General features: G+C 40.6%; 1 protein-coding gene across 2 annotated transcripts in view; it reads left to right on the forward strand.

Annotated features, from left to right (window-relative positions):
- Nucleotides 1-26,023, forward strand: part of Cfap210 (cilia and flagella associated protein 210) — a 47,577-nt gene that overhangs the window by 5,200 nt on the left and 16,354 nt on the right. For both annotated transcript variants that reach the window (XM_045148059.1, XM_004651725.2), the window contains exons 2-6: nt 3,660-3,886; nt 16,480-16,653; nt 16,763-16,956; nt 19,328-19,484; nt 23,721-23,860. In XM_045148059.1, coding sequence (XP_045003994.1) covers nt 3,660-3,886; nt 16,480-16,653; nt 16,763-16,956; nt 19,328-19,484; nt 23,721-23,860 — 892 coding nt within the window. The remainder of the gene's footprint in view (nt 1-3,659; nt 3,887-16,479; nt 16,654-16,762; nt 16,957-19,327; nt 19,485-23,720; nt 23,861-26,023) is intronic.

The raw sequence follows: 26,023 nt of genomic DNA on the forward strand, positions 1-26,023 counted from the left end.
GATGCCTACGCCCCTTTGAGCATCTGGCTTTACATGGGTATGGGAGAATTGAACCCAGGTCATTAGGTTTTGCAGGCAAGTGCCTTTACCACTGAGCCATCTTTCTAGCCCTAGAAAATATTTTTTCTTTTTAAAATTTTATTTTATTTTTATATATTTGAGAGATAGATAAAGGGGCAGATAGAGGGTGATAAAATGGGGGACCCAGGGCCTCCAGCCACTGCAAACACTCCAAAAGCATGAGAAAAAAAAAGTTTTGTTTTTTTTTGTTTTGTTTTTTCAAGGTAGGGTCTCACTGTAGCCCAGGCTGACCTGGAATTCACTCTGTAGTCTCAAGGTGGCCTCGAACTCACAGCAATCCTCCTACCTCTGCCTCCTGAGTGCTGGGATTAAAGTCATGAGCCGGGCTGGAGAGATGGCTTAGCAGTTCAACACTTGCCTGTGAAGCCTAAGGACCCCGGTTCGAGGCTAGATTTCCCAGGACCCATGTTAGCCAGATGCACAAGGGGATGCACGCATCTGGAGTTCATTTGCAGTGGCTGGAAGCCCTAGCATGACCATTCTCTATCTATCTATCTGTCTCTCTCTCTCTGTCACTCTCAAATAAATAAAACTGAACCAAAAATATTTTTTAAAAAGGCATGTACCACCACACCTGGCTCCGAAAATATATATATATATATTTTAATTATTTATTTATTTATTTGAGAGCGACAGACATAGAGAGAAAGACAGATAGAGGAAGAGAGAGAATGGGCGCGCCAGGGCTTCCAGCCTCTGCAAACGAACTCCAGACGCGTGCGCCCCCTTGTGCATCTGGCTAATGTGGGACCTGGGGAACCGAGCCTCGAACCGGGGTCCTTAGGCTTCACAGGCAAGCGCTTAACCGCTAAGCCATCTCTCCAGCCCTGAAAATATTTTTTGATAATGTATTGTATACTAGGCTTTATCCTAAATTCTTTATATTATCACACCAACCTTTTAATTTTTATTTATTTGAAAGAGAAAGAGAGACAGAATGGGTATGTTAGAGCCTCTAGCTGGAGTAAACAAACTCCAAACACATGTGCCACCTGTGCATCTGGCTTACATGGGTCCTAGGGAATCAAACCTGGGTTATTTAGCCTTATAGGCAGGCACCTTAACTGCTAAGCCATCTCTTCAGCCCACAACAACCTTTTATTTATTTATTCTTTTATTTATTTATTTATTTTTTTTTGGTTTTTCGAGGTAGGGTCTCACTCTGGCTCAGGCTGACCTGGAATCCACAACAACCTTTTAAATAAGGCACTGTTAATAACCCTATTTTTCAATTAAGGAAAAAGATACAAAAGGGTTAAATGATTATTTCTGGATTCTCATAGTTCATATATTATGTGTTCCCTAAAAGCCCAGTAGTCTGAATCTGGAGTCCAAGTGTTACCCACTGTATTATCCTGCAATTGTTATATACATTTGACTTAGTCATCATTCAAATTACCATTTTCTTTCTTTCTTTCTTTCATTCTGTCTTTCTTTCTTTCTTTCGTTCTTTCTTTCTTTCTTTCTTTCTTTTTTGTTTTGTTTTTCAAGGTAGGGTCTCACTGTAGCCCAGGCTGACCTGGAATTCACTATGGAGTCTCAGGGTGGCCGCGAACTCACGGCGATCCTCATACCTCTGCTTCCCGGGTGCTGGGATTAAAGGCGTGCACCACTACACTAGGTTCTTTCTTTTTGTAATTGTTTTTTTCTAGTTAGGGTCTCACTGTAGCCCAGGCTGAACTGGAATTCACTATGTAGTTTCAGGGTGGCTTCGAACTCATGGCAATCCTCCTACATCTGACACTGGAGTTCTAGATCAAAGGCATGCACCAACCATGCCCAGTCAAATGCCTTTTTTTTTTTTTTTCTGTTTTTGGTGAATTTCCTTCCTTACAGGCCTTATCTACTAAGGGAGAAGGCAGAATTTTTTTTTTTTAACCTACTTTGTAGCTAAGGTTTAAATAGGGGACCAAGATTCAACTATCCATTTTCACATATGCCAGATTTATATTCTGAGAACAGAAATATAAGGAATAAAGCAGTGTATTGAAACCATGTTCTGGAATGAATAGCAGGAAAACTGTACCAGTTTTGGTGGCAACAGTGGTGAAGACTGAGGTATATGGCACCCAGTGAACAAGTTGAAATCTCTACCCAAAGCTGGTTGCCAAAGGGCCTTCGCTAGAACCTACTGGTGTGGTTTGTGTGGTATTTTTCATATATAGCTTCAAAGAATGAATCTAGGATCTTTAGGAGTTTCTGCAGGGTGACAAATATCCCAAAATGAACTTTAAAAATAGCTGGAGTGGCTTGGGAGGCAGAGGTAGGAGGATCACCATGAGTTCGAAACCACCTTGAGACTACATAGTGAATTCTAAGTTAGCCTGGGCTAGAGCAAGACCCTACCTCGAAAAACCAAAAAAAAAAAAAAAAAAAAAAGCAGCTGTAGTGAGCTTTGTTGGAGTGCTTTTGGTTGGTTTTTTGAGACAGTCTTGCTATGTACACCAGGTTTGTTTAGAACTTAAGATCCTCTTTCCTCAGTCTCCTAAATGATGGAATTACAGGCATAGAGCACTAAGCCCAGCTTAGTTTGGTTGTTAATAATTAAGAAATCCTGTTTGTTGAAAGTGTAGAGCATGTCTCTAAAGAGAGCCGTTCATGTGCTCCACGGGATCATTTAGGGTGTTTTGAATTCATATAACAGAATCCTGAGTCCTGTTCAGAAGTAAAGAAATGCATTCACTCATGTAGCAGTCACTGTAGACCTCAAGGGGGGGTGATGAGCAGCACAGTGAGACCGTTGCTGCTGGGGTTCACCCTTCCTTTCTTTGCACTTCATGCTAACAGCTTCATCCAAGGCTGGCTCCTCTTGTGGTTATAGGATAGTTACCTTTCTTACTTTCTGATTCTTATTCAGTGGGAGGATCTCGTGAATGTATCTCCCAGAACAATTTTTTGTCTTGTCACTTTGCTTACTGTTAGAGAAATACTTTTGTTGTTGTTGTTGTTTATTTGAGGTAGGGTCGCACTCCAGCCCAGGCTGACTAGAATCCACTATGAAGTCTTAGGTGGCCTTGATCCATGGTGATCCTCCTACCTCTGCCTTCTGAGTGCTGGGATTAAAGGTGTGTGTCACCACACCTCACTAGAGAATTTTTAATATTTTTAAAAATATTTTTATTTACTTGAGAGAGAGGGGAGGAGAGGAGGAGGAGGAGGGAGGGAGGGAGGGAGAGAGAGAGAGAGAGAGAGAGAGAGAGAGAGAGAGAGAGAGAGAGAGAGCACAAAAGAATTTGGGCATGCAAGAGCTTCTTGCCACTGCAGATGAGTATGTGCCACTTTGTGTGTCTGGCTTTATATGTGTACTGGGGAGTTGAACCTGGGCCAGCAGGCTTTGCAACCAAGTGCCTTTAACCACTGAGCAATCTCCCTAGCTCTAGCAAAATAATTGTTAGCAAGAGAGATGCAAATATTCTTAAACTAAATTCTTGCCCCAAGAATATAATTGGTTCTCCAGCTTATGTTTCTATTGCTAGATGGAGAAGAGAGTTACAGAATCCATCATAATGTCTTTAACCCCAACAGATGAACATTCGCAGTATTACCCATTTGTGAAATTATGTTTTAATCTGTATTAGGAATGAAGAACACTGAAGAAGATGAAACTCCCTATCCTGCTCTCATACCTAGCAAGGTAGATCTCCAGCAGGTTACCATCCTTCCACACAATGAGTGGGAAAGGATTCGGGATAGCCTCGACAGGTTGACAAGAGAAGCAGCAGCTCTGCGTGCAGAAAGAACAGCAAAGAAAAACATGCACTTACGGTCCCAGGAATTGGTAAAACACTGGACTAATACATATGAAGTAAGTATTAATCTTCTAGAAGTACACATGCTTTGAAGACGTATTGTTTCTTAGTACTCTCTTTTACTTCTTTTATAAATAATTTAATGTTCAAAGTAGCATAAAATGAAATACACTTTCTTCTTTTATTTGCAAGGAGAGAGAAAGGGTGGAGAGAGAATGGGCACGCCAGGGCCACCAGCCGCTGCAAAGGAACTCCAGATGCATGCACTACTGAGTGCCTTTGGTTTTATGTGGGTACTGGGAACTGAACCCAGGTTTTAGGTTTTGCAGGCAAGTGCCTTAACTGCTAAAACATCTCTTCAGCCCTGAAGCACATTTTCAAAAGTTTTATTTAAATATTAAAAGTATATTTAGGGCTGGAGAGATGGCTTAGCGGTTAAGCGCTTGCCTGTGAAGCCTCAGGACCCCGGTTCGAGGCTCGGTTCCCCAGGTCCCACATTAGCCAGATGCACAAGGGGGCGCAGGTGTCTGGAGTTTGTTTGCAGTGGCTGGAAGCCCTGGCGCGCCCATTCTCTCTCTGTCCCCCTCTATCTTTCTTTCTCTCTGTGTCTGCTGCTCTCAAATAAATAAATAAAAAATGAACAAAAGAAATTAAAAAAAAAAAGTATATTTAGGAGCTGAGCGTGGTAGCACATGCCTTTAATCCCAGCACTCAGGACCCAGAGGTAGGAGGAGGATTGCATGAGTTGAGGCCACCCTGAGACTACATAGTGAATTCTAAGTCAGCCTGGGCTAGAGGGAGACCTTACCTTGAAAAAAAAAGGCATATTTAAATATGTTTTTTTTACTTATTTGCAAGGTGAGAGAGAGAGAGAGAGAGAAAATGAATCAGTGCACCAAGGCCTCTTGCTACTGCAAACAAACTCCGGATGCATATACCACTCTGCATCTGGCTTTACATAGGTACTGAGGAATTGGACCTGGGCTGGTAGGCTTTTCAAACAAGCACCTTTAGCCACTGAGCCATCTCCTCAGCCCCTTAGTAACATACTTAAATGAGCTATTTAAAATGTCCATTTTGATAAATTTTAACATGTATATACCTAAGAACCCATCAGAACAATTAAGATAAAGAATGTATTACCCAGAAGTTTCCTATTTTACTCACTTTGTTTGAATTTCCCTAATAACAAATGTTGTTGAACATATTTCAATGTATTTATTGTCCACCTGTATATCTACGTTGATGAAGCATTTGCTCAAATTTTTTTGCCTATGTTAGAATTGTCTTATTGAGTCTAGAGGATTTAAAGCAATTTGCTCTGGAGCTGGGAAGATGGTTCAGTGGGTAAAGTTGCCACACAAACATGAGAAACTGAGTTCAGAACCCTAGAAACCACATAAAATGGCAGGCATTGTGGCAGTGCCTGTAATCCCAGAGCTGGGGAGGTGGGGCTGGGATTACTGGGCTCACTGGCTAGTTAGTCTGATTGAATGAATGAGCTCTATACTCATCAAGAAACCCTGCCTCAATAAAAAGTGGCTAGTAAGCCAGGCGTGGTGGTGCACACCTTTAATCCCAGCACTCAGGAAGCAGAGGTAGGAGGATCGCTGTGAGTTCAAGGCCAGCCTGGAACTACAGAGTGAGCTCCAGGTCAATCTGGGCTAGAGTGAGGCCCTGCTTCAAATAACCCCCCACCCCCCAAAAAAGGAGAGTGGAGAGTGATCATGAAAACAACTCAGTGTCCACTTTTGGCCTACACACACACACACACACACACACACACACACACGTATAACACACCTACGTGCACTTGAAAAAAAAAAGTACTTTTAAAACAAGTGTGATGGTGCATACCTATAATCCCAGTACTCACAGGTTCAAGGCTAGCCTGATCAATGAAGAAAGACCCTATCTCCAAAAAATTTTAGCTAAGAGCTGGGGAGACAGTTCAGCAGTTAAAAGCACCTCCTTGAATAGCCTGTTCACTGGGGTTCAATTCTCTAGTACCCACATAGAGATAGATGGACAAAATGGCATATATGTATCTGGAATTTGATTGCAGGAGCAAAAGGTTCTGGTGTGTCTATTCTCTCTCTCTCTCTTTCTCTCTTGATCTTTCTCTTCCCCCTCTCAAATTAATTAAAAAAATTACAAACTGATGAGTGGATAATGAAGATGTGGCACATTTATACAATGGAGTTCTACTCAGCGGTAAAGAAAAATGAAGTTATGAAATTTGCAGAAAAATGGATGGACCTGGAAAGGATTATACTAAGTGAGGTAACCCAGACCCAGAAAGCCAAGCATCACATGTTCTCTCTCATATGTGGATCGTAGCTACAGATGACTGGTCTTCTGCATGAGAAGGAAAATACTTAGTAGCAGAGGCCAGTAAGTTGAAAAGGAGACATAAAGGGAAGAGAAAGGAAGGGAGGAGGATACTTAATAGGTTGATATTGTATATATGTAATTACAATGATTGTAATGGGGAGGTAATATGATGGAGAATGGCATTTCAAAGGGGAAACTGTAGGGGGAGGGAGGGAATTTAACAGATTTTTTTTATAATCATGGAAAATGCTAATAAAAATTTAAAAAATTAATAAATTAAATTAAATTAAAAAAAAAAGAAAAAGAAAGCAGGATTTTTCTGTTTGTTGCCTCCAAGAAACTAATCTCTCCATAAAAGACAGACACTATTTTAGGGTGAAAGGATGGCAAACAGTATTTCAAGCAAATGGGCCTAGAAAACACGCATGTGTTGCTATTCTAATATCGGAGAGGGTAGACTTAACCAACATTAGTTAGAAAAGATAAAGAAAAAAGCCGGGTGTGGTGGCACACGCCTTTAATCCCAGCACTCGGGAGGCAGAAGTAGGAGGATCACTGTGAGTTCAAGGCCACCCTGACACTAGAGTTAATTCCAGGTCAGCCTGGACCAGAGTGAGACCCTACCTCGGAAAAAAAAAAAAAAAAGAAAGATAAAGAAGATCACTTTATACTGATTAAAGGAACACACCAACAGAGGGCCATTACAATTCTAAACATATATGCACCTAACATGGGGGCTCCTAACTTATCAAACAAACAATATTAGACTTAAGGTCACAGATAACATGAAGCAAAATTATACTTGGTGACTTCAATACCCCACTCTCATCAATTGACAAGTCATCCTGGCAAAAGATAAACAGATACGTGGATTAAATGATGTCATACAACAAATGGACCTAACAGCTATTTACAGGACATTTCATCCAAATGCTGCAGAATATACATTCTTTTCAGCAGCACATGGAACATTCTCTAAAACAGACCATGTATTAGGACACAAAGAAAATCTTAACAAATACAGGAAAATTGAAATAATTTCTGGTACTCTATCTGATTACAATGGAATTAAACTACAAATCAATAGCAAGAAAAACTATAACAGCATACACAAAATCATGGAAACTAAATAATACACTACTAAATAATGAATGGGTCAATGAAGAAATCAATAAGGAAATTTAAAAAATAGATAGAGTCAAATAATAATGAGGACACAACACACCAAAACCTTTGGGACACAACATAGGAAGCCCTAAGAGGGAAATTTATATTTTTAAGTAGCCATATTAAAAAATTAGAAGCTAGCCGGGCGTGGTGGCGCACGCCTTTAATCCCAGCACTCGGGAGGCAGAGGTAGGAGGATCGCCAAGAGTTCAAGGCCATCCTGAGACTACATAGTGAATTCCAGGTCAGCCTGAGCCAGAGTGAGACCCTACCTCAAAAAAAAAAAAAAAAAATTAGAAACTGAAAAAAAAAATTAGAAGCTGGGCATGCTGGCACATGCCTTTAATTCTAGTACTTGGGAGGCAGAGGTAGGAGGATTGCCTTGAGTTTGAGGCCATCTTGAGACTATATAGTGAATTCCAGGTTAGCCTGGACTAGAGTGAGACCCTACCTTGAAAAACCAAAAAAAAAAAAAAAAAGTAGAAAAGTTGAGCTGGAGAGATGGCTTTTAGTGGTTAAGGCACTAGCTTGCAAAGCCTAGGGACCCAGGTTCAATTCCCCAGTTCCCATGTAAGCCAGATGCACAAGGTGGCACATGTATCTGCAGTTCGTTTGCAGTGGCTAGAGGCCCTGGCACACCCAGTCTCTCTCTCTCTCTCTCTGCCTCTTTCTTCCTCTCTCTCTCTCAAATAAATAAATATTTTTAAAACAAAACAAGAATAAGAAAGTAGAAAGGTCATAAGTAAACAACTTAATGCTTCATCTTCAGCCTTGGAAAAAGAAAAACAAGGTAAACCCAAAATCAGTAGATGGGAAGAAATAATAAAGATTAGGACAGATACTAACGAAAGAGAAACCATAAAACATCCAAGAATCAATTAAACAAATATTTGGTTCTTTGAAAGGATAAACAATTTTTATACACCCTTAGAAAATCTGACCAAAAGAAAAAGAGATACAAATTAATTAAATTAGAGATGAAAAGGGCACCATTACAATAGAAACCAAAATATTCAGAAACTCATAGACAGTTTTAGAACATACACTCTACTAAGTTTGAAAATCTGAAAGAAATTGATGATTTCCTTGACTTATATAACCTACCAAAATTAAGTCAGGATGAGATAAACCACTTAATTAGACCTATAGCAAGTATGGAGATCTAAGCATTGATTAAAAAAAAAAAAAATCTCCCAACTAATAACAGTCCACAGCCAGGCTGGTGGCACATACCTTTAATATCAGCAATGGAGAGTCAGAAGTAGGAGGATCACCATGAGTTCAAGGCTACCATGAGGCTACATAGTGAATTCCAAGTTGGCCTGGGCTACAGTGAGGCACTACATTTAAAAAAAAAAAAAAAAAAAAAAGCTGGGCATGGTGGTGCATGTCTTTAATCCCAGCACTTGTGAAGCAAAGGTAGATGGATCACTGTGAGTTCAAGGCTACCCTGAGACTACATAGTGAATTCCAGGGCAGCCTGGACTAGAATGAAACCCCACCTCAAAAAAAAAAAAAAAAAAAAAATCCAGGCCCAGATAGATTCACTGTTGAATTTTACCAGACCTTCATGGAAGAACTAACACCCATGCTTCTCAAACTTTTCCATAAAATAGAAAAGGAAGGAATATTAGAAAACTCCTTCCAGGATGCCACCATCACTCTGATACCAAAACCAAAGACAGAACAAAAAAGGAAATTACAGAACAATCTTCCTCAAGAACATACATGCAAAAATTGTTAACAAAAAGCTGGGCATGGTGGTGCACACCTTTAATTCCACCACTTGGGAGGCAGAGGTAGTAGGATCACCGTGAGTTCAAAGTCACCCTGACTCTACATAGTGAATTCCAAGTCAGCCTGGGCTAGAGTGAGACCCTACCTTAAAAAAAAAAAAAAAAAAAAGGCTGGAGAGATGGCTTAGCGGTTAAGCGCTTGCCTGTGAAGCCTAAGGATCCCGGTTCGAGGCTCGGTTCCCCAGGTCCCACGTTAGCCAAATGCACAAGGGGGCGCATGTGTCTGGAGTTCGTTTGCAGGGGCTGGAAGCCCTGGCGCGCCCGTTCTCTCCCTCTCCCTCTGTCTTTCTTTCTGTGTCTGTTGCTCTCAAATAAATAAATAAAAAATGAACAAAAAACTATTAAAAAAAAAAGAAGTTCTGGGAGAAAAGAATCTTTAAAAATAAATAAATAAATAAAAATAAAAATAAAAAAGTCCACAAAATATTGGCAAACAGAATACAAGAATGTATCACAAAGATCATTTCACCCTGACTAAGTAGGCTTTATGCCAGAGATGCAGGGACAGTTCAACATATGCAAATAAATAAATATAATACACTATGTAAATGGACTGAGGACTGAAATTACATGGTTATCTCAATAGATTCAGAAAAGGCATTTGACAAAATCTAACATCCCTTTATGGTAAAAGTCCTACAGAAACTGGGAAAAAAGGAACATATCTCAACATAATAAAGGCTATTTATTTCAAGCCTATAGCCAATACTAAATGGTGGGCTGGAGAGATGGCTTAGCAGTTAAGGCACTTGCCTGTGAAGCCAAAGGACCAAGGTTTAATTCCCTAGGACCCACGTAAGCCAGATGCACAAGATGGTGCATGTATTTTGGAGTTCATTTGCAGTGGCTGAAGGCCCTGGTGCACCCATTCTCTCTCTCTCAAAAAAAAAAAAATTAAATTAAGTAAGTTAAAAATATTTAAAAAAGAAATAAATGGGGGGGGGACCAATAAAATCAGGAACATGTCCACTGTCCCCACTTTTATTTAATATAGTACTGGGTATCTTAGGTATAACAATAAGGCAAGAGACACATATAGAAATTGGAATTGGAAAGGAAGATATATAATTATCATTATTTGCAGGTTATATGATTCTATACGTAAAGGACCCTAAAGACTCTACCAGAAAACTGTTAAGGCTGATGAACACTTTTAGCAATGTAGCAGGATACAAAATAAACACACAGAAATCAGTGGCCTTCCTACATAGTAACAACAAATATTCTGAAGATGAAGTCAGGGAAACACTCCCATTCACAATTGCCTCAAAAAAAAAAGAAAAAAAAAAGTACCTTGGAATAAACCTAACCAAGGAAGTAAAGGATCTCTACAATGAAAACTTTAAAATACTCAAGACAGAAATTGCAGAAGACAATAAGAAATGGAAAGACATCCCATGTTCTTGGATTGGGAGAATCCATATTATGACAATGTCAATCTTACCAAAAGCAATCTCCATATTCAATGCAATCCCATGAAAATTCCAGTGTCATTCTTCACAGAAACAGAAAAACCAACCACAAAATTCATTTGTAAGCACAAAAAACCTTGAATATCCAAGACAATTTTGAGCAACAAAAATAAGGCTAGTGGTATCACTGTACCCAATTTTAAGCCATATTACAGAGCCATAGTAACAAAAACAGCATTCTACTCACACAAAACTAGACATGTAGTTCAATGGAACAGAACAGAGGACCCAGATGTAAGTCTGGGCAGCTACAGCCACCTGATCTTCGACATAAATGCCAAAAATACTCATTGGAGAAAAGACAGCCTCTTCAACAAATGGTACTGGGAAAACTGGATATCTGTAAGGAGAAGGATGAAAATAGATCCTCATACCTTCCCATGCACAAGAATTAAGTCCAGATGGATCAAATATCTTAATATCAGACCTGAAACTCTGAAACTGGTAGAGGAAAAAGTAGAGGGAACACTTCAACATATTAGCATAGGCAAGGACTTTCTTATTATAACCCTAGTTGCTCAGGAAATAAAACCACTAATCAAACACTGGGACCTCATGAAATTACAAACTTTTGTACAGCAAAGGACACTGAATAGAGCAAAGAGTCAGCCTATAGAATGGGTGAAAATATTTGCAAGATATACATCTGACAGAGGATTAATATCCATGATATACAAAGAACTCAAAAAACTAAATAAGGGCTGGAGAGATGGCTTAGTGGTTAAGGCACCTGCCTGTGAAGCCTAAGCACCCTAGTAAGCCAGATGTACATGGTGGCACATGTGCCTGGAGTTCGTTTGCAATGGCTAGAGGCCCTAGCATGCCCATTCTCACTCTCTCTTTCTTTCTCCCTCTGTCTCTACTAAATAAATAAAAAATAAAATCTTTTTAAAAACTAAATAAGAAATCAAACACCCCAGTTAAAAAATGGGCACTGGCATGGTAGTGTATGCTTTTAATTCCAGCACTTGGGAGGCAGGGATAGGAGGATCACCATGGGTTTGATGCTACCCTGAGACTACATAGTGAATTTCAGGTCAGCCTAGACTAGAGTGAAACCCTACCTCAAAAAAAAATAATAATAATAAATAAAAATAAAAAATAAATAAATGGGCTATGGGCCTAAATAGAGAGTTCTCAAAGAAGAAATACAGATGACTACAAACATATTTTTAAAAAGTTCTACATCCATAGACATCAGGGAAATGAAATTAAAACTATTTTGAGATTCCATCTCACTCCTGTCAGAATGGCTATCATTAAGAAAACAAATGACAATAAATGCTGGTGAAGATGTGTAAAAGAGTAACTGTTGGTAGGAATGTAAACTGGTACAGCCATTATGAAAATCAGTGTGGAGGTTCCTGAGACAGCTAAAAATAAATTTTTCCATATGACCCAGGTATAGCATTCCTAAGCATATATCCTAAGGACTCACCACACTACCTTAGAGATATTTGCACATCCATCTTTATTGCTGCTGAATTCACAATAGCTAGGAAATGGAACAAGCCTAGATGTCCCTCAATTGATGAGTGGATAATGAAGATGTGGTAGATTTATACAATAGAGTTACACTCAGCAGTAAAGAAAAATGAAATTGTGAAAATTTCAGGGAAATGGGATGGACCTGGAAAGGATTGTACTTAGTGAGGTAACCCAGGCCTATAAAGCCAAGTTCTACATGTTCTCTCTCATATGTGGATCCTAGATGCAAATGCTTGGACTTATATGTGAGCTTGAATAAAGCTCTGTAGCAGAGGCCAGTAAGCTAGAAAGGGCTATAAAGGGAGGGAAAAGAGAGGAGGACTTAAGGGTATGGTATTATACATATGTAAATAGATGAACAGATTACTGGGGGTGGAAATGCCTAAGTGAGATCAGGGGAAGAGATTGAGTAAAGGAAGGGCAATGGGGGAGGGTTAATCAAAATCTAAGAGGGTATGAATAAGCCATATGGTAAATTACTTTTTTTTTTGACAATGGCATGCCTAGAAGCCATAGCTTGTTACTAGAAAAATTTCAGTACCAGGGATGGGAGACCTTTCAGTGAGTTGTTGGCAAGGAGGTCCCTGATTCCCTCAAAACATTACAGCCTATTGCCAAGGCTCTTGGTTTCCCACATTCCTCTTGAAAGTCAGCTCCAAAAGGCCAAAGCCACATAGTCAGGTGTCTAGCAGCAAATGACCCCACTCCTGGTACCACTTTACTGTTGCAGTCAGGTTCCCATTGCTGGTGGAAATCATCCAACCAAGAGCAGCTTGTGGGAAAAAAGAGGTTTATTTTGGCTTGCAAGCTCAAGGGGGAAGCTCCATGATGGCAGGGAAAACAAAGGCATGAGCAGAAGATGGGCATCACCCCCTGGCCAACATCAGGTAGACAATACCAATAGGACAGTGTGCCAAACACTGGCAAGGGGAAACTGGCTATAACACCCATAAGCCCACTCCCAACAATACACTCCCTCCAGGAGGTGTTAATTCCCAAATCTCTATCAGCTGGGAGCCTAGCATTCAGAACACCTAAGTTTATGGGGGACACCTGAATCAAACCACCACACATGGGTACTGGGGAATCAAACTCAGGTTGTTAGATTTTGAAGGCAAGCACCTCAACCACTGAGCCATCTCTCCAGCCCTTTTTTGTTGTTTTTTGAGGAAGGGTCTCACTCTATCTCAGGCTGACCTGGAATTCACTATGTAGTCTCAAGGTGTCCTTGAACTCACAGTGATCTTCTGACCTGTGCCTCCCAAGTGCCAGGATTAAAGGTGTTCACCACATGCTTGGCTTAATATTAAGTTTTGAAATCAAGTAATATTAATCAACTTGGTTCTTTTGTTCTGGTGACTTGGGATTATATTCAGTGCTCATGCATCCTAAACAGACATTCTACCATTGAATTATTTCTCCAGTCCTTATTCTTTCTCACTTTTTTTGTGGTAGTAGTGGTGTTTTATTTTTCCTATCCTAGGTCTTTTGAACATCATCATAAATTTTATAATTATCTTGTCAATACCTACTAAATGGCCAGATGTGATTTTTATTGAGATTATTTTGAATCTTAGATCAGTTTTGAGAGACTTTACAGCTTGACAATATGGAATCTTCTGAGCCATTGTGGTGGTTTGATTCAGGTGTCCCCCATAAACGTATGTGCTCTGAATGCCAGGTTCCCAGCTGATGGAGATTTTGGAATTAACACCTCCTGAAGGGAGTGTATTGTTGGGGGTGGGCTTTAGGGTGTTATAGCCAGTTTCCTCTTGCCAGTGTTTGGCACACTCTCCTGTTGCTATTGTCCACCTTATGTTGGCCAGGGGGTGATGTCCACCCTCTGCTCATGCCATTGTTTTCCTTGCCATCATGGAGCTTCCCCTCAAGTCTGTAAACCACAATAAACCCTTTTTTTCCCACAAGCTGCTCTTGGTTGAGTGATTTCTGCCAGCAATGAGCACCTCACTGCAACAGCCATGAGTGTTACTGTCTCTCTTCATATCTGAATTTTTGTGAGCAATACTTTATAGTTTTCAGTGGATAGGCTATGAGAACTAATTTTCTTTTTTTTTTTTAATTTTTTATTTATTTATTTGAGAGCAACAGACACAGAGAGAAAGACAGAGGGGGAGAGAGAGAATGGGCGTGCCAGGGCTTCCAGCCTCTGCAAATGAACTCCAGACGCGTGCACCCCCTTGTGCATCTGGCTAACATGGGACCTGGGGAACCGAGCCTCGAACCGGGGTCCTTAGGCTTCACAGGCAAGTGCTTAACCGCTAAGCCATCTCTCCAGCCTGAGAACTAATTTTCATTATTCAACTGTATCTTAAAATTCCTTGAGCTGGGGAGATTGCACAGTGGTTAAAGGCACTTGCTTGCAAAGTCTGCTGGCCCAGACTTGATTCCCCAGCACACCCATAAAGCTGGACTCACAAAGTGGCACATGTATCTAGAGTTTGTAGTGGCTAGAGGTCCTGGCATGCCCATAACTCTCTCTCTCTCTCTGTCTTTGTGTTTCATTTTCTCAAATAAATAAATGAAGATTTAAAAAAAAAACTGCTAAGAGATTCATAATTCACATCTCTTGAGTGTGCCTATGAGGGCTTTTCCAGAGACAAGTATATTTTGAAGACTCTGATTGAATCAGAAAATTAATCCCTTGGTGGATTTATAAAATGATAACATTGGGAGATGGTAAAAGATAGGAAATTGGTCCTTCTCACAGGAAGCAGATAATTGTGGGTGTGTCCTTTAGGGCCCTGACCCATTTCTGTGCCCCTTTCTCTGCTTCCTATGACCTGATATGAACTGTTCTGTCCTGCTTTGTCCTCCCCACCATGGTGGACTGAACTCTAAACTGTGAGCCAAAATAAGTCTCCTCTCTTCCGTCTCTCTTCTTCTTCCCTCTCTCCCTTGCCTCTCCCACCCTGCTCCCTAATGTCTGTGGTGGTCTTTTCTGTGCTTCTGCTTGATTCCCTTTATGTAAAGGACATGGTATCCCCTTTAATTTCACAGGAACCAGAGACTGAGTGAAGAATCAGGAAGCTAATTTTCATGCCAGCATTGGCCCAGGAGAATTTTTTCTAATGCTTAACACCTGATTCTTGGTGGTTCAGAGCTTATATGGCTAATCTTGGATTATTATTGTTATTTCTCAGAGCTCAGAGCCCTGGACTACTGCCAGAGACCTTGAGTATGAAATAGGCAAGTTTTTATAGAAACAAGAAAACTATTTCTTAGCAGAAGGATGCCTGCAGCTGTACTTTGGAGATGAAAGAAGCAGAAGATGATTTACAGTACAGGACAGTAGCTGCAGTGCAGATCATGGTCTTGCACTAATACAAAAACTACAGTGTTAGGCTCAACCAGCACAAAAGGTTATACAGGACAGGACAGAACCTATACAAAAGGCTTACAGTACAGGACATAACTTTGGGGCAGGAGCCTCTAAATGGGATAAATGGGAAACTACTTCAAAGTGCAGAGCTATTCCTTGACTCCTTTTACTATCTCACCTGGAGAAGTCACTGAAAAACACTTCCTACCTCATTCCAGGCACAGAGAGATCCTCATTTTCTGTGTTCTGCTTGACTGATCTAGACCAGAGCTTCTGGAATGACCAAAGATTACAGATGGAATTTAGGTTGTGGGGGGAGAAATTTATTGTATATTCTTGTAATGTTTTGGATTTTGAACTCTGTAAATATGGTACCCACCTAAACAATTCAATTTAAAAATGAGTGGAAAGGTGCAGGGGCTTCTGAAACCCCTCTTGCCTCCTTGGACAAGAGCAGTGCATCCCTTCTTTCCCTTAAGTTCTGGGGTTCCCCATTTCTGGGAACCCCATTCATGCCATGTTAGCATGATTTCTGCCTGCCTTCCTTCCCTCAAGTTTTATGTATAATTTACTAAAATGTGTAAACTTTTTTAAAAAAGTGCCACCCCATTACTAGGGTATTATGCAAACACAATAAAATTCATAATTAAAGTTCTAATTACTGCATGTTAATGTTAAATTTTGGTTAAATTAAATTAAAAATGAAAACAAAAGATTGATTTGGGCTGGGGGTATAACTCAGTGGTAGAATACTTTGCCTAGCATAGCACAAGGTCAAAAGCAGTGCATGGGCTGGAGAGATGGCTTAGCAGTTACCTGAGAAGCCTAAGGACCTAGGTTTGATTCTCTAGTGCCCACGTAAGCCAGATGTACAAGGAGTTGCATGCATCTGTAGTTCATTTTCAGTGGCTAGAAGCCCTGATCTGCCCATATTCTCTCTCTCTCTCTCTCTCTCTCTTTTTCAAATAAGGAAACAAAATATTTTTTAAGTACAAAGAAAGGAAAAGGAAACAAAAGGAAAGAAAAAAAGAGTTGTTTTTGTCTTTTTACAGGGGATGAAAGAACAGAAACTTGAAGCCAAAAAAAAACGTGATCAAGAAATTGAGGCAGAAAGACAAATACTTGATTTGGAAGAAGAAATATTCAAACAAGGAGAACGAAAAAAGGCCATTGAAAATGCGAAACAATATCAGTTTTACCAGACAGACAGAGTGAAAAACTTTCACGTACTATTTGGCTTTTCTTCTATTTCTATATATATTTAGCATACACAATTAATTGTCCTCTATTTATATTTATGCAAATTTTTCTTAAAATACTGTTTTCTTCTTGTAGTCAGGACTTCTTCTCAGTAGAGTCATGAAAGAACGTGATGCCCAGATTCAATTCCACAAGAGTAATATCAAGTCAGATAAAAAATGGGAGGAGCAATTGAAGCTCAGCATTGAAAAAGCTTATAAAGAAGAGCAAGAAAAAGTAGAAAAACAACGCAGAGACAGAAGAGCTCTTGCTGCAGACCATCTAACCCAGTATGTGCACATAAGTCACTTTTGTTGTTTCTTCTTTTTTCTCGTAATGGATATAGCTTTCTTATTCTGGTCATGAAAGTAATGAATGCTAACATCCTTAGTTAAAAAAAAGTATAAAAAAAGTTAAAACTCACTATGAGAGAGCCAGGTATCATAACATTTGCCTGTTGCGCCAGCACTCAGGAGGCTGAGGTAGGAGGAGCAAGAGCTGGAAGATCTTCTGTCAAAAGACAAAACAAGGGCTGGGAATACAGTAGAAGAGTGCTTATCTCGCATGCATAAGACCCCAGGTTCAATTCTCAGCAAAATTAGTGCAAAACTAATGAATTAATTAAAAATAAATAAATAAAAACAAAAACTCACTGTTGTTCTCTTACCAAGAGATTATACATTCGTTACCATTGCTGTGAAAGTGCTGCCTAACAGACAACCTCACAATCTAGTCACATATGGTAGTGTTGGTTTCTCAGTAATCTGTTGGTTGACAGGTTGGCTGATCTAGACCAGTGCTTCTTAAACTTTTTCTGTTTATAACCTTTTGCCTGAGAAATTGTTACATGACCCCAGTCATATGGATGTATAAAGTAGTTATACAAATCAAGCATCTATTGGAAATAACTCATAAATTTATTTTAAAACATATATGCTTATATGTTTATATGCTTTTAATTTTGCCAGTTAGTAAAGATGAAATTAAATTTGCATACAAATGAGAGAGATGTGTGTGTATTTAAATCTTAGCTGAATATTAGATACAATGTAATGTAGAGCATTTTCAATGCTGGCTTTTTTTTTTGGCATCTGTGTATGTGGAATGTGTGGTGTGGTGTTTGTAGTGTATTCATTATTCATCTGTGTATGCAGATACACATGCCTTGTGAGCATATATGCAGAGGCCAGAGGAGAACATTGGGTGGCTTCCTATGTTGTTCATCTACATGTTTTCTTGAGACAGAGTCTGTCACTGAACCTGGAGCTGCATTTTTTTTTTCTGGTTGTACTGGTTTACTAGGGAACCCCAGTGATGCTCTGGTCTCACCTCCCACAGAACGGAAGTTACAGGTGTGCATCATCATGTTTTCATAGGTACTGGGGAATTGAATTCAGGGCAAATCATGCTTACTACAACCCTCTTGTCAAATGTTCTTACCCACTAAGAAATATTAAAGTGTCAAATTTTTATAGGTTATTTTTTTCCATGAATAGCAAGTTAAAAGCTTATTTTTTCCAAAGCGGATACCTCTTTTTTCTAGTATTCTTTATATCTTTATTGTTGGCTTGGGAATTTGCTTTTATATGATTAGTAGATATAAATCATTAAATACTGCTTGCAAAATGAACAAATAAAAATTTGAAACGTACTTTTTAGGGTCATCATGAACCAAGTGTAGCTATGGCTAGCAGCCATCTTCTCTTACTTCCCCCTTTTAAAAAGAGAGTGGTTTTGACCCCACAGCTGCTCACCCTGTATCTGTCTTGAATATCTATCGGCAGCCCAGGGGATTATGAAGAAAAGGGGACTTTCCTCTCCCCACAGCTGAGTTTAAAAGCTCCATGAAAAATAAGGAACAGGCTTATTCTCCAGCTGTTGGTCTGTTTAAATTGTTGACTTATCCTGTGTACCTGTTGGGAGAGAAAAAACAATTAGCAAGACAGCAAGTAGAGCTGCCTGCTCTTGCTGGCGGGCAGAGCAGCGAGCTCGTTTTCTGGGGGCGGGCAGACACAGCTGCAGCTATGCCATGGAGTGCTCTGATGAGAGACCCCAGGCATCCAGACTGTGGTAAGCTGCCAGCCCTGGAGCTTCTGGCAATGATAGTAGGTAAGTTGATGAGGTGATGCTGAGGACAACCTTCCAGATCAGAGCTATGCAGTGGGAAGGACCATCAGGCAACCCTGCAGAGTTCACACAGGAGTTCTGAAGGTCACGCAGCATTTGGAGCTTGCCCCTTAGAAGGCATTGGTAGCTCCTCAGGGGTGACTACAGGAAGAGTGCAACTCAGGTGGCCATCTAGGTATGGAGACTTCCATTGCTCTTCCCATTGAACCTCCTCTTGAGGCCTGGCTAGGCCTGTAGCTTAAGTGGCCTCATCTGCTGTGGAAATGGTGATGTACAACACGGCCATCATCCCCTTTACCGTCGTCACTCACTTCTCTTGTCCTCCTGACAAACGAGGGGAGCGTGAAGGAAGTCTGGGCAGGTGGGCTTGCTTGTGCTTGTCTTGTCTGCATTGCTTCCGGTCATCTTTCCCCAGAGCAGTCCTGATATCCTTCCTTATGGTCCACACAGCCCACATGAGAACCCGGTTCAGGCCTTTAAGATACAGCTTATTTCTCTGCTCTGCTCCCAGTCATGCTTATGTTTTCGCTTTAGAATGAAGGAACGTGAAGAGGAAGAGGAAAGGAGGAGAAAAAATGAAGAAAAAGATGCTGAGGAGATAAAGCGGCAGAATTTGCTACATGAGATAGAAATGAAAAGAACAGCAAAAAAGAAAAAAGAAAAGATAGATGAAAACAGGAGACTGTTTTTTGTAAGTGGAAAATGCCATGTTCAGCAAATACGCGAAGTCATCGTCTCATCCGGAGGTGAAGCTGCGCTCCCGCTCATGCAGGGCCCGGGAAAGAGCTTCACTCCAGTCCAGGCTGACCTGGAATCCCCTGTGCAGTCTCAGGGTGGCCTCAAACTCATTGTGATCCTCCTACCTCTGCCTTCCCGAGTGCTGGGATTATTGATGTGTGCCACCACGCCCAGCTTAAGAACTTACTTTTTGCAGTTATTTTTCTTAAAGCGAGACTTGAGGAATGAATGAATGACATGGTTTATGTTTGGTGTCTGCTGTGCCATTATCATGAGTTCAGTCGTTGGTAAAATGTTTTCTGACTATTGCCATTTTTTATTTCATAATTTTTATATTGTTACTTAGACACTTTTATTCCTAAATAATGCACACAGAGTTAAAAAAAGAAAGCAGCCAGGCATGGTGGTGCACTTTAATCCCAGCACTTGGGAGGCAGAGGTTGGAGGAGTGCTGTGAGTTAGAGGCCACCCTGAGACTGCATAGTGAATTTCAGGTCACCCTGGCCTAAAGTGAGACCTGGAAAAAACAAAAACAAACAAACAAAAACCCATAAGGCTAGGTGGTGCATACCTTTAGCCCCCAGCACTCAGGAGGCTGAGGTAGGAAGAATCACTTTGAATTCAAGGTCAACCTAGACTAGAGTGAGACCCAGCTTCCAAAAACCAAAATAGAAAAGAAAATAGGCTTTACTGGTTGTGGTGCTTTGATTCAGATGTCCCTCATAACTTACGTGTAATGAATGCTAGGTTCCTGGCTGGCTACAATTTGGGAATTGTGTCCTCCGGGAGGCAGTGCATTGTTGCAGGCAGGCTTATGGGCATTATAGCTGGCTGCCCCGTGCCAGTGTTTGGCACACTCTCCTACTGCTGTCCACCCTCTGCTCATGTCATCCTTTTCCCTGCTATCATGGAGCTTCCCCTCAAGTCTGTAAGCCAAAATAAACCCTTTCCTCCCACAAATTGCTCTTGGTCAGGTGTATACGAGAGAAATTGGGAGGGAGGGAGAGAGAATGGGTGCACTAGGGCCTCCAGCCACTGCAAAGGAACTCCAGATGCATGTGCCCCCTTGTTCATCTGGCTTACGTGAGTCCTGGAGAATTGAACTGGGATCCTTTGGCTTGCAAGCAAGTGCCTTAACCACTAAGCCATCTCTCCAGCCCTGGATGCAAGTTTTATTAAGTTTCTTTTATGGCTGCTGCTTTTGCTAGAAATTATATCCTAAGTATTGTATACTTAAATTTTATATACATATATATATGTAAGATTCCAGCAGATAGACTTAGCAGTTTCAGAGGTGTTCTGCCACTTTGTCCTGATAGCTGAGGGCTTAGCTCTTCCCCTTCTTTATTTATTTATTTATTTATTTGAGAGCGACAGACACAGAGAGAAAGACAGGTAGAGGGAGAGAGAGAGAATGGGCGCGCCAGGGCCTCCAGCCTCTGCAAATGAACTCCAGACACGTGCGCCCCCTTGTGCATCTGGCTAACGTGGGACCTGGGGAACCGAGCCTCGAACCGGGGTCCTTAGGCTTCACAGGCAAGCGCTTAACCGCTAAGCCATCTCTCCAGCCCAGCTCTTCCCCTTCTTTACTCCCGTCTTATCTTCCCTACCCCCTGAACAAGTGTCGCACTTTTACTTAATCATTATTTTTGTATAAATGTTTTTCTCTGTTGACCCAAGCAACCTACTGGTGTTCTATTTCTTTGATTATATGAATGTTAATTAAAAAATGTTTTAAAATATATTTACAAGGAGAAAGAGAGAGAGAGAGCAAGTGCCAGGGTCTCTACCACTGCAAACGAACTCCAGATACACGTACCATTTTGTGCATCTGGCTTATGTGGGTACTGGGGAATTGAACCCAGGTCATTAGGTTTTACAGGTAAGTGTCTTAACTTCTGAACCAGCTCTCCAGTCCCCATGAGTGTTCATTTTTATTTTGTTAACATTTTAACTTATTTTGACACAGGATCTCACTGTGTAGTCCTGGCTGGTTTCAAATTTACAGGAGTGCATCACTGTACCCAGTGTTACAAATGTCTATTTTTCTGTGAGTTAGACAGATAATTGTCTTTTTTTCCATTTGTTTAAATGACTCTATTTTGACTTTTAAAACACTTGACTATGTTGAGTTGAATTTTTGCATATGTTCAATAATTCTACCAAATGTGTTCAACTTGGTAATATTAAATTAACGATGCTGTTATTTTTCTTGGAGTTTATCTACCCATCCTTTCCTCCTTCCTTGCTAGGTCTTGCTACCCAGCTATTATTCTGGGACTTCCCCTGCCCCTTCCTGGGGCCACACCTCTTGTTTCCCTGAACCTATTGTCATCCTCTTTCTTGGTCTGCTCTGCCGTCTTGCTGAAGTACATCTTTGAGAAGCTTCTTAAAGTAGGATATATGGGAATTCAACTTATTTTTGAATTATTTGAAAAAGTTGACCTCTAAAATCATATTTTTACAGTTTGGCTTTAGAATTCTGGATTGAGAAATCAGAATTTTGTATTGCTTTATATTCCTCTAACATTGCTACTGAGAGACAATAGATGATGTCATTCACGGTCTTCACTCAATGTATATAACAGTTTCTCTCCCCTCTCTCTCTGTTTCTGTCTCTCTCTCTCTCTCAGTGGTATTGGGGTCTTTTCTGTCTGGTACTATAGAGCTTGAGAGTTATGTCTGAATATGGATTTTTTTCATTCATTTTACTAGATATTCAGCTGATGCTTCCAATCTGGAATGATCTCTTTATTTTTATTATTTTTTAAGGTAGAGTCTGTAGCCCAGGCTGACCTGGAAGTCCCCAAACTGGCCTCAATGATCACAGTGATTCTCCTACCTTTGCCTCCTGACTGCTGGAATTAAAGTTGTGCACCACTATGCCTGGCAAGATCTTATCTCTTTCATACTGACAACTTCCTATTTTTAAAAAATGTTTTCTGTGCTATTCATCTTTCTATCACTATATTTCACATATCTTACATGGTTGCTGGAGCTTCACCTTTCATGTCTATTTGTCCAGACAGCAAGAAGGAAGAAAGGACGAAAGTGAAAAAATGTAATGCCTCAGCTAAGCAGGATACTGTGTGCTGATAACACCGAGAAGGCTGAGGCAGGAGGTAGAGGTTCATTTGAGTCCAGAAGTTCAGGGCCAGATAGGATGACCAAACTGAGATTATATTTCATTAAACAAAACAAAGATATGGATCTCTGTCTCTCTCCCTCCCCCCTTACTCTCTGTGTCTCCCTTTCTCTCTGTATATGTCTTTGTGTGATACGAATGGCCAAAGTGTGTGTGGAGGCCAGAGGTGGAAGTTGTGTGCCTTCCTCAATCACTTCCCACTTTATTTATTGGTTGATATTTGTGAAATTGGAATATACTATATAATTTTGTGACAAGTTCTTACTAAATTGCTTAGGTTGGCCTCGAACTCATGATCCTCTTGCCTCAGCCTCCTGAGAGTTGGGATGATAGGCGTCTACCACCATGCCCAGCTAGTATGTAATATTTATATTATGATCTTCTTACCATTAACTGATTATTTGTATTATCCCATGTCACTGACAGTCTGAGTTCCTTAACCATTTCTCTATTCTTAAATATTTAGAGATTGTTGCTGGGCGTGGTGGTGCACACCTTTAATCCCAGAACTAGGGAGGTAGAGGTAGAAGCATTGTTGTAAATTCAAGGCCAGCCTGGGATTACAGAATGAGTGTCAGGTCCACCTGGGCTAGAATAAAACCCTTCCTTGAAAAAAAACAAAAAACTAAAAAGTTAGAGATTGCTTACATTTTTTCTATTATAAATAACTTTGAGATGAAGAGCATGAGCATAAACCTTGTACATTTCTTTTTTCCTTTTTCTTGTCTTCCTTCTTTCCTTCCTTTCTTTCCTCCCTCCCCTTTTCTTTCTTTTTGATTTATTTGAGACCAAGTGTCATGTACCCCAGGCTGGTCTCATGTGTTTATGTAATGCTGGGGATTGGACGTAGGGCTTCATGCATGTACCCTGGACAAGTGCTTGTACCCACTGTGTAATACCCCTAGGTTTATTCATATTCCTGACTATTTATTTGAGATACATTTCTAGAGAGAAATAACTAGGTCTGAAGCCTTGACCATTTGATAGATTCTTATTAATATGTTGAAAAATATTTTTGTGACCACATGTACTTTTGCCCCCAAGGAACATATGAATGACAAAAACATCATCAAAGCTGCAGCACAGCAGCAGCAAGAAGAAGAAGATGAAAAGATTAGAAAATTCATCAAAGCAAAAAAGCGTCTTATACAAATGGGGAAGGAAAAAGACGCTGAAACACACAGGTAGGATTTTAAGGTAACTCATGTGATTAATAAAGTGTTATTTGAAATTATTTAACAGTGAATTAGAAGTTATACTATGAGAGTAGTCTTTGAGAATAGACATCTCATTTTTAAGTTGGGTACTTAGTGATATGATGATTTTAGTTTGTGCATGAAAGCTGCAGTACCTTTGGGATGTTCCAGAACTCTCTGTGTAGATGGCATAAAATACTGGTCTGCCCTAGGAGAGAAAGATGTACTGGAGAAGGCTCTATGAATCATTGATACTTGTATTAGTTACAATTCTCATTGTTGTAACCAAATACCTATCAAGAAACAACTTAATAAAGGAAGAATTCAGTCAGAGAGAGGGGGTAGGGTTCTAATATCCCTATCAAGGGCATACTCTCAGTGATTGAACTTCTTTCCACCTGGCCCTATGTCTTAAAGGTTCCACCGCCTCCTAATAGTGTCATAGGCTAATAATAAGAGAGGCCATTTCAGATCCAAATTACAGCACCCTCTCTTCAATTGCTCATTATCTTGACTGCCTTCCTTTCCCATACTGATATATTAGTACTTTGTATTTTTATGTGACCTCTCCCCAGCAACTATGAAAGCTGTCTGTGAGAGCTATGATGGATAATCTTGCCTGCCATGTTCACTGTATTTAAAAAAGTGTGAAGGAACCAGACGTGGTTGCGCACGCCTTTAGTTCTAGCACTCAGGAGGCAGAGGTAGGAGGATCGCCATGAGTTCGAGGCCAGCCTGAGATTGCATAGTGAATTCCATGTCGGCCTGGGCCAGAACAAGACTCTACCTCAAAAAACAAAACAAAACAAACAAACAAAAAAAAAAGTGAAGGAGATAAGTGTGCATCTGACTTGGCTTTTTCAGCGCAGATAAAATCATGAGACTTCTGACCTAATGAATGGGTTAATCTTGGGTTTATGATACGATGGCATTATTGGAAGGTGGTGAAAGTGGAAGTAGGGCCAAGTTGTAGGGAAGCAAGTCCCTGAGGATGTGTCCTCAGGTAATGTGTCTTTCCCTAGTCCCTCCTGTGTACCGTTTCGGTGCTTCCTGGTTGTCATGATGGGAGCTGCTCTGCACTGCTATGCCCTCTCCACCACAAGGATGGACAGACACTGCCAAAACCATGAACCACAATGAATAAATTCTCCTTTCAAGTAGTTTAAGTCAGTCACTTTGTCATAGTGATGAGAAGACTAGTAAAAACAAGGGAAGAGGATTTCTTTTATTTTCTTCTTCTTTATATTTTTAAAATATTTATTTGAGGGGCTGGAGAGATGGCTTAGCAGTTAAGGCATTTGCCTGAGAAGCCAAAGGACCCAGGTTTGATTGCCCAGTACCCACATATGCCAGACGCACAGGTGGCACATGCATCTGGAGTTGGTCTACAGTGGCTAGAGGCCCTGGCATGCCCATTCTTCTGCTCTTTCTATCTGCCTCTTTCTCTCTCAAATAAATAAAATATTTAAAAAAAATTATGTGACAGAGAGTGAGACAGACAGAGTACGAGTGCTCTGGAACCTCCTGCCACTGCAAAGGAGTATCAGATGCATGTACCACTTTGTGTATATGGCTTTACATGGGTACTGGGGAATTGAACCTGGGCCATCAGGCTTTGCAAGAAAACTCCTTTAGCTGTGGAGCCATCGTACCAGCCCTAAAGTCAATTTTCATAAGTGAAAAATTATGGGATGTAGCCTGAGACTACATACTGAGTTCCATATCAGCCTGGGCTAGAGAGTGAGACCCTACTTCAAAAAAAAAAAATTATAGGATGGGGACAGGAAAAGAGTTTGGTAAATTCTCAGTGTTAAGCGTTCAGATTATGTAAGCAAGAAGCCAAGTGGATCCATACCAGAAGACTGCCAAGACAGCCCTCACTCCTGAAATCCCCTATAGCCAGGGCAGAATACCCTATAGTCACATGGCAGAATTGAGGCCCATGAAAGTAAGAAGCCTCAGGCTGGAGAGATATTGCAGCAGTTAATGCACTTGCCTGAAAAGCCTAATGACCTGGGTTTGATTCCCCAGTACTCCCATAAAGTCAGATGCAAAGTGGCACATGCATCTGGAGTTCATTTGCAGTGGCTGGAAGCCCTGGTGTACCCATTCTCTCTGTCTCTCTTCTATTTCTCTCTGCTTACAAATAAA

This window comes from Jaculus jaculus, chromosome 4 (genome assembly GCF_020740685.1).
Source record: "Jaculus jaculus isolate mJacJac1 chromosome 4, mJacJac1.mat.Y.cur, whole genome shotgun sequence".
Taxonomy (NCBI): Eukaryota; Metazoa; Chordata; class Mammalia; order Rodentia; family Dipodidae; genus Jaculus; species Jaculus jaculus.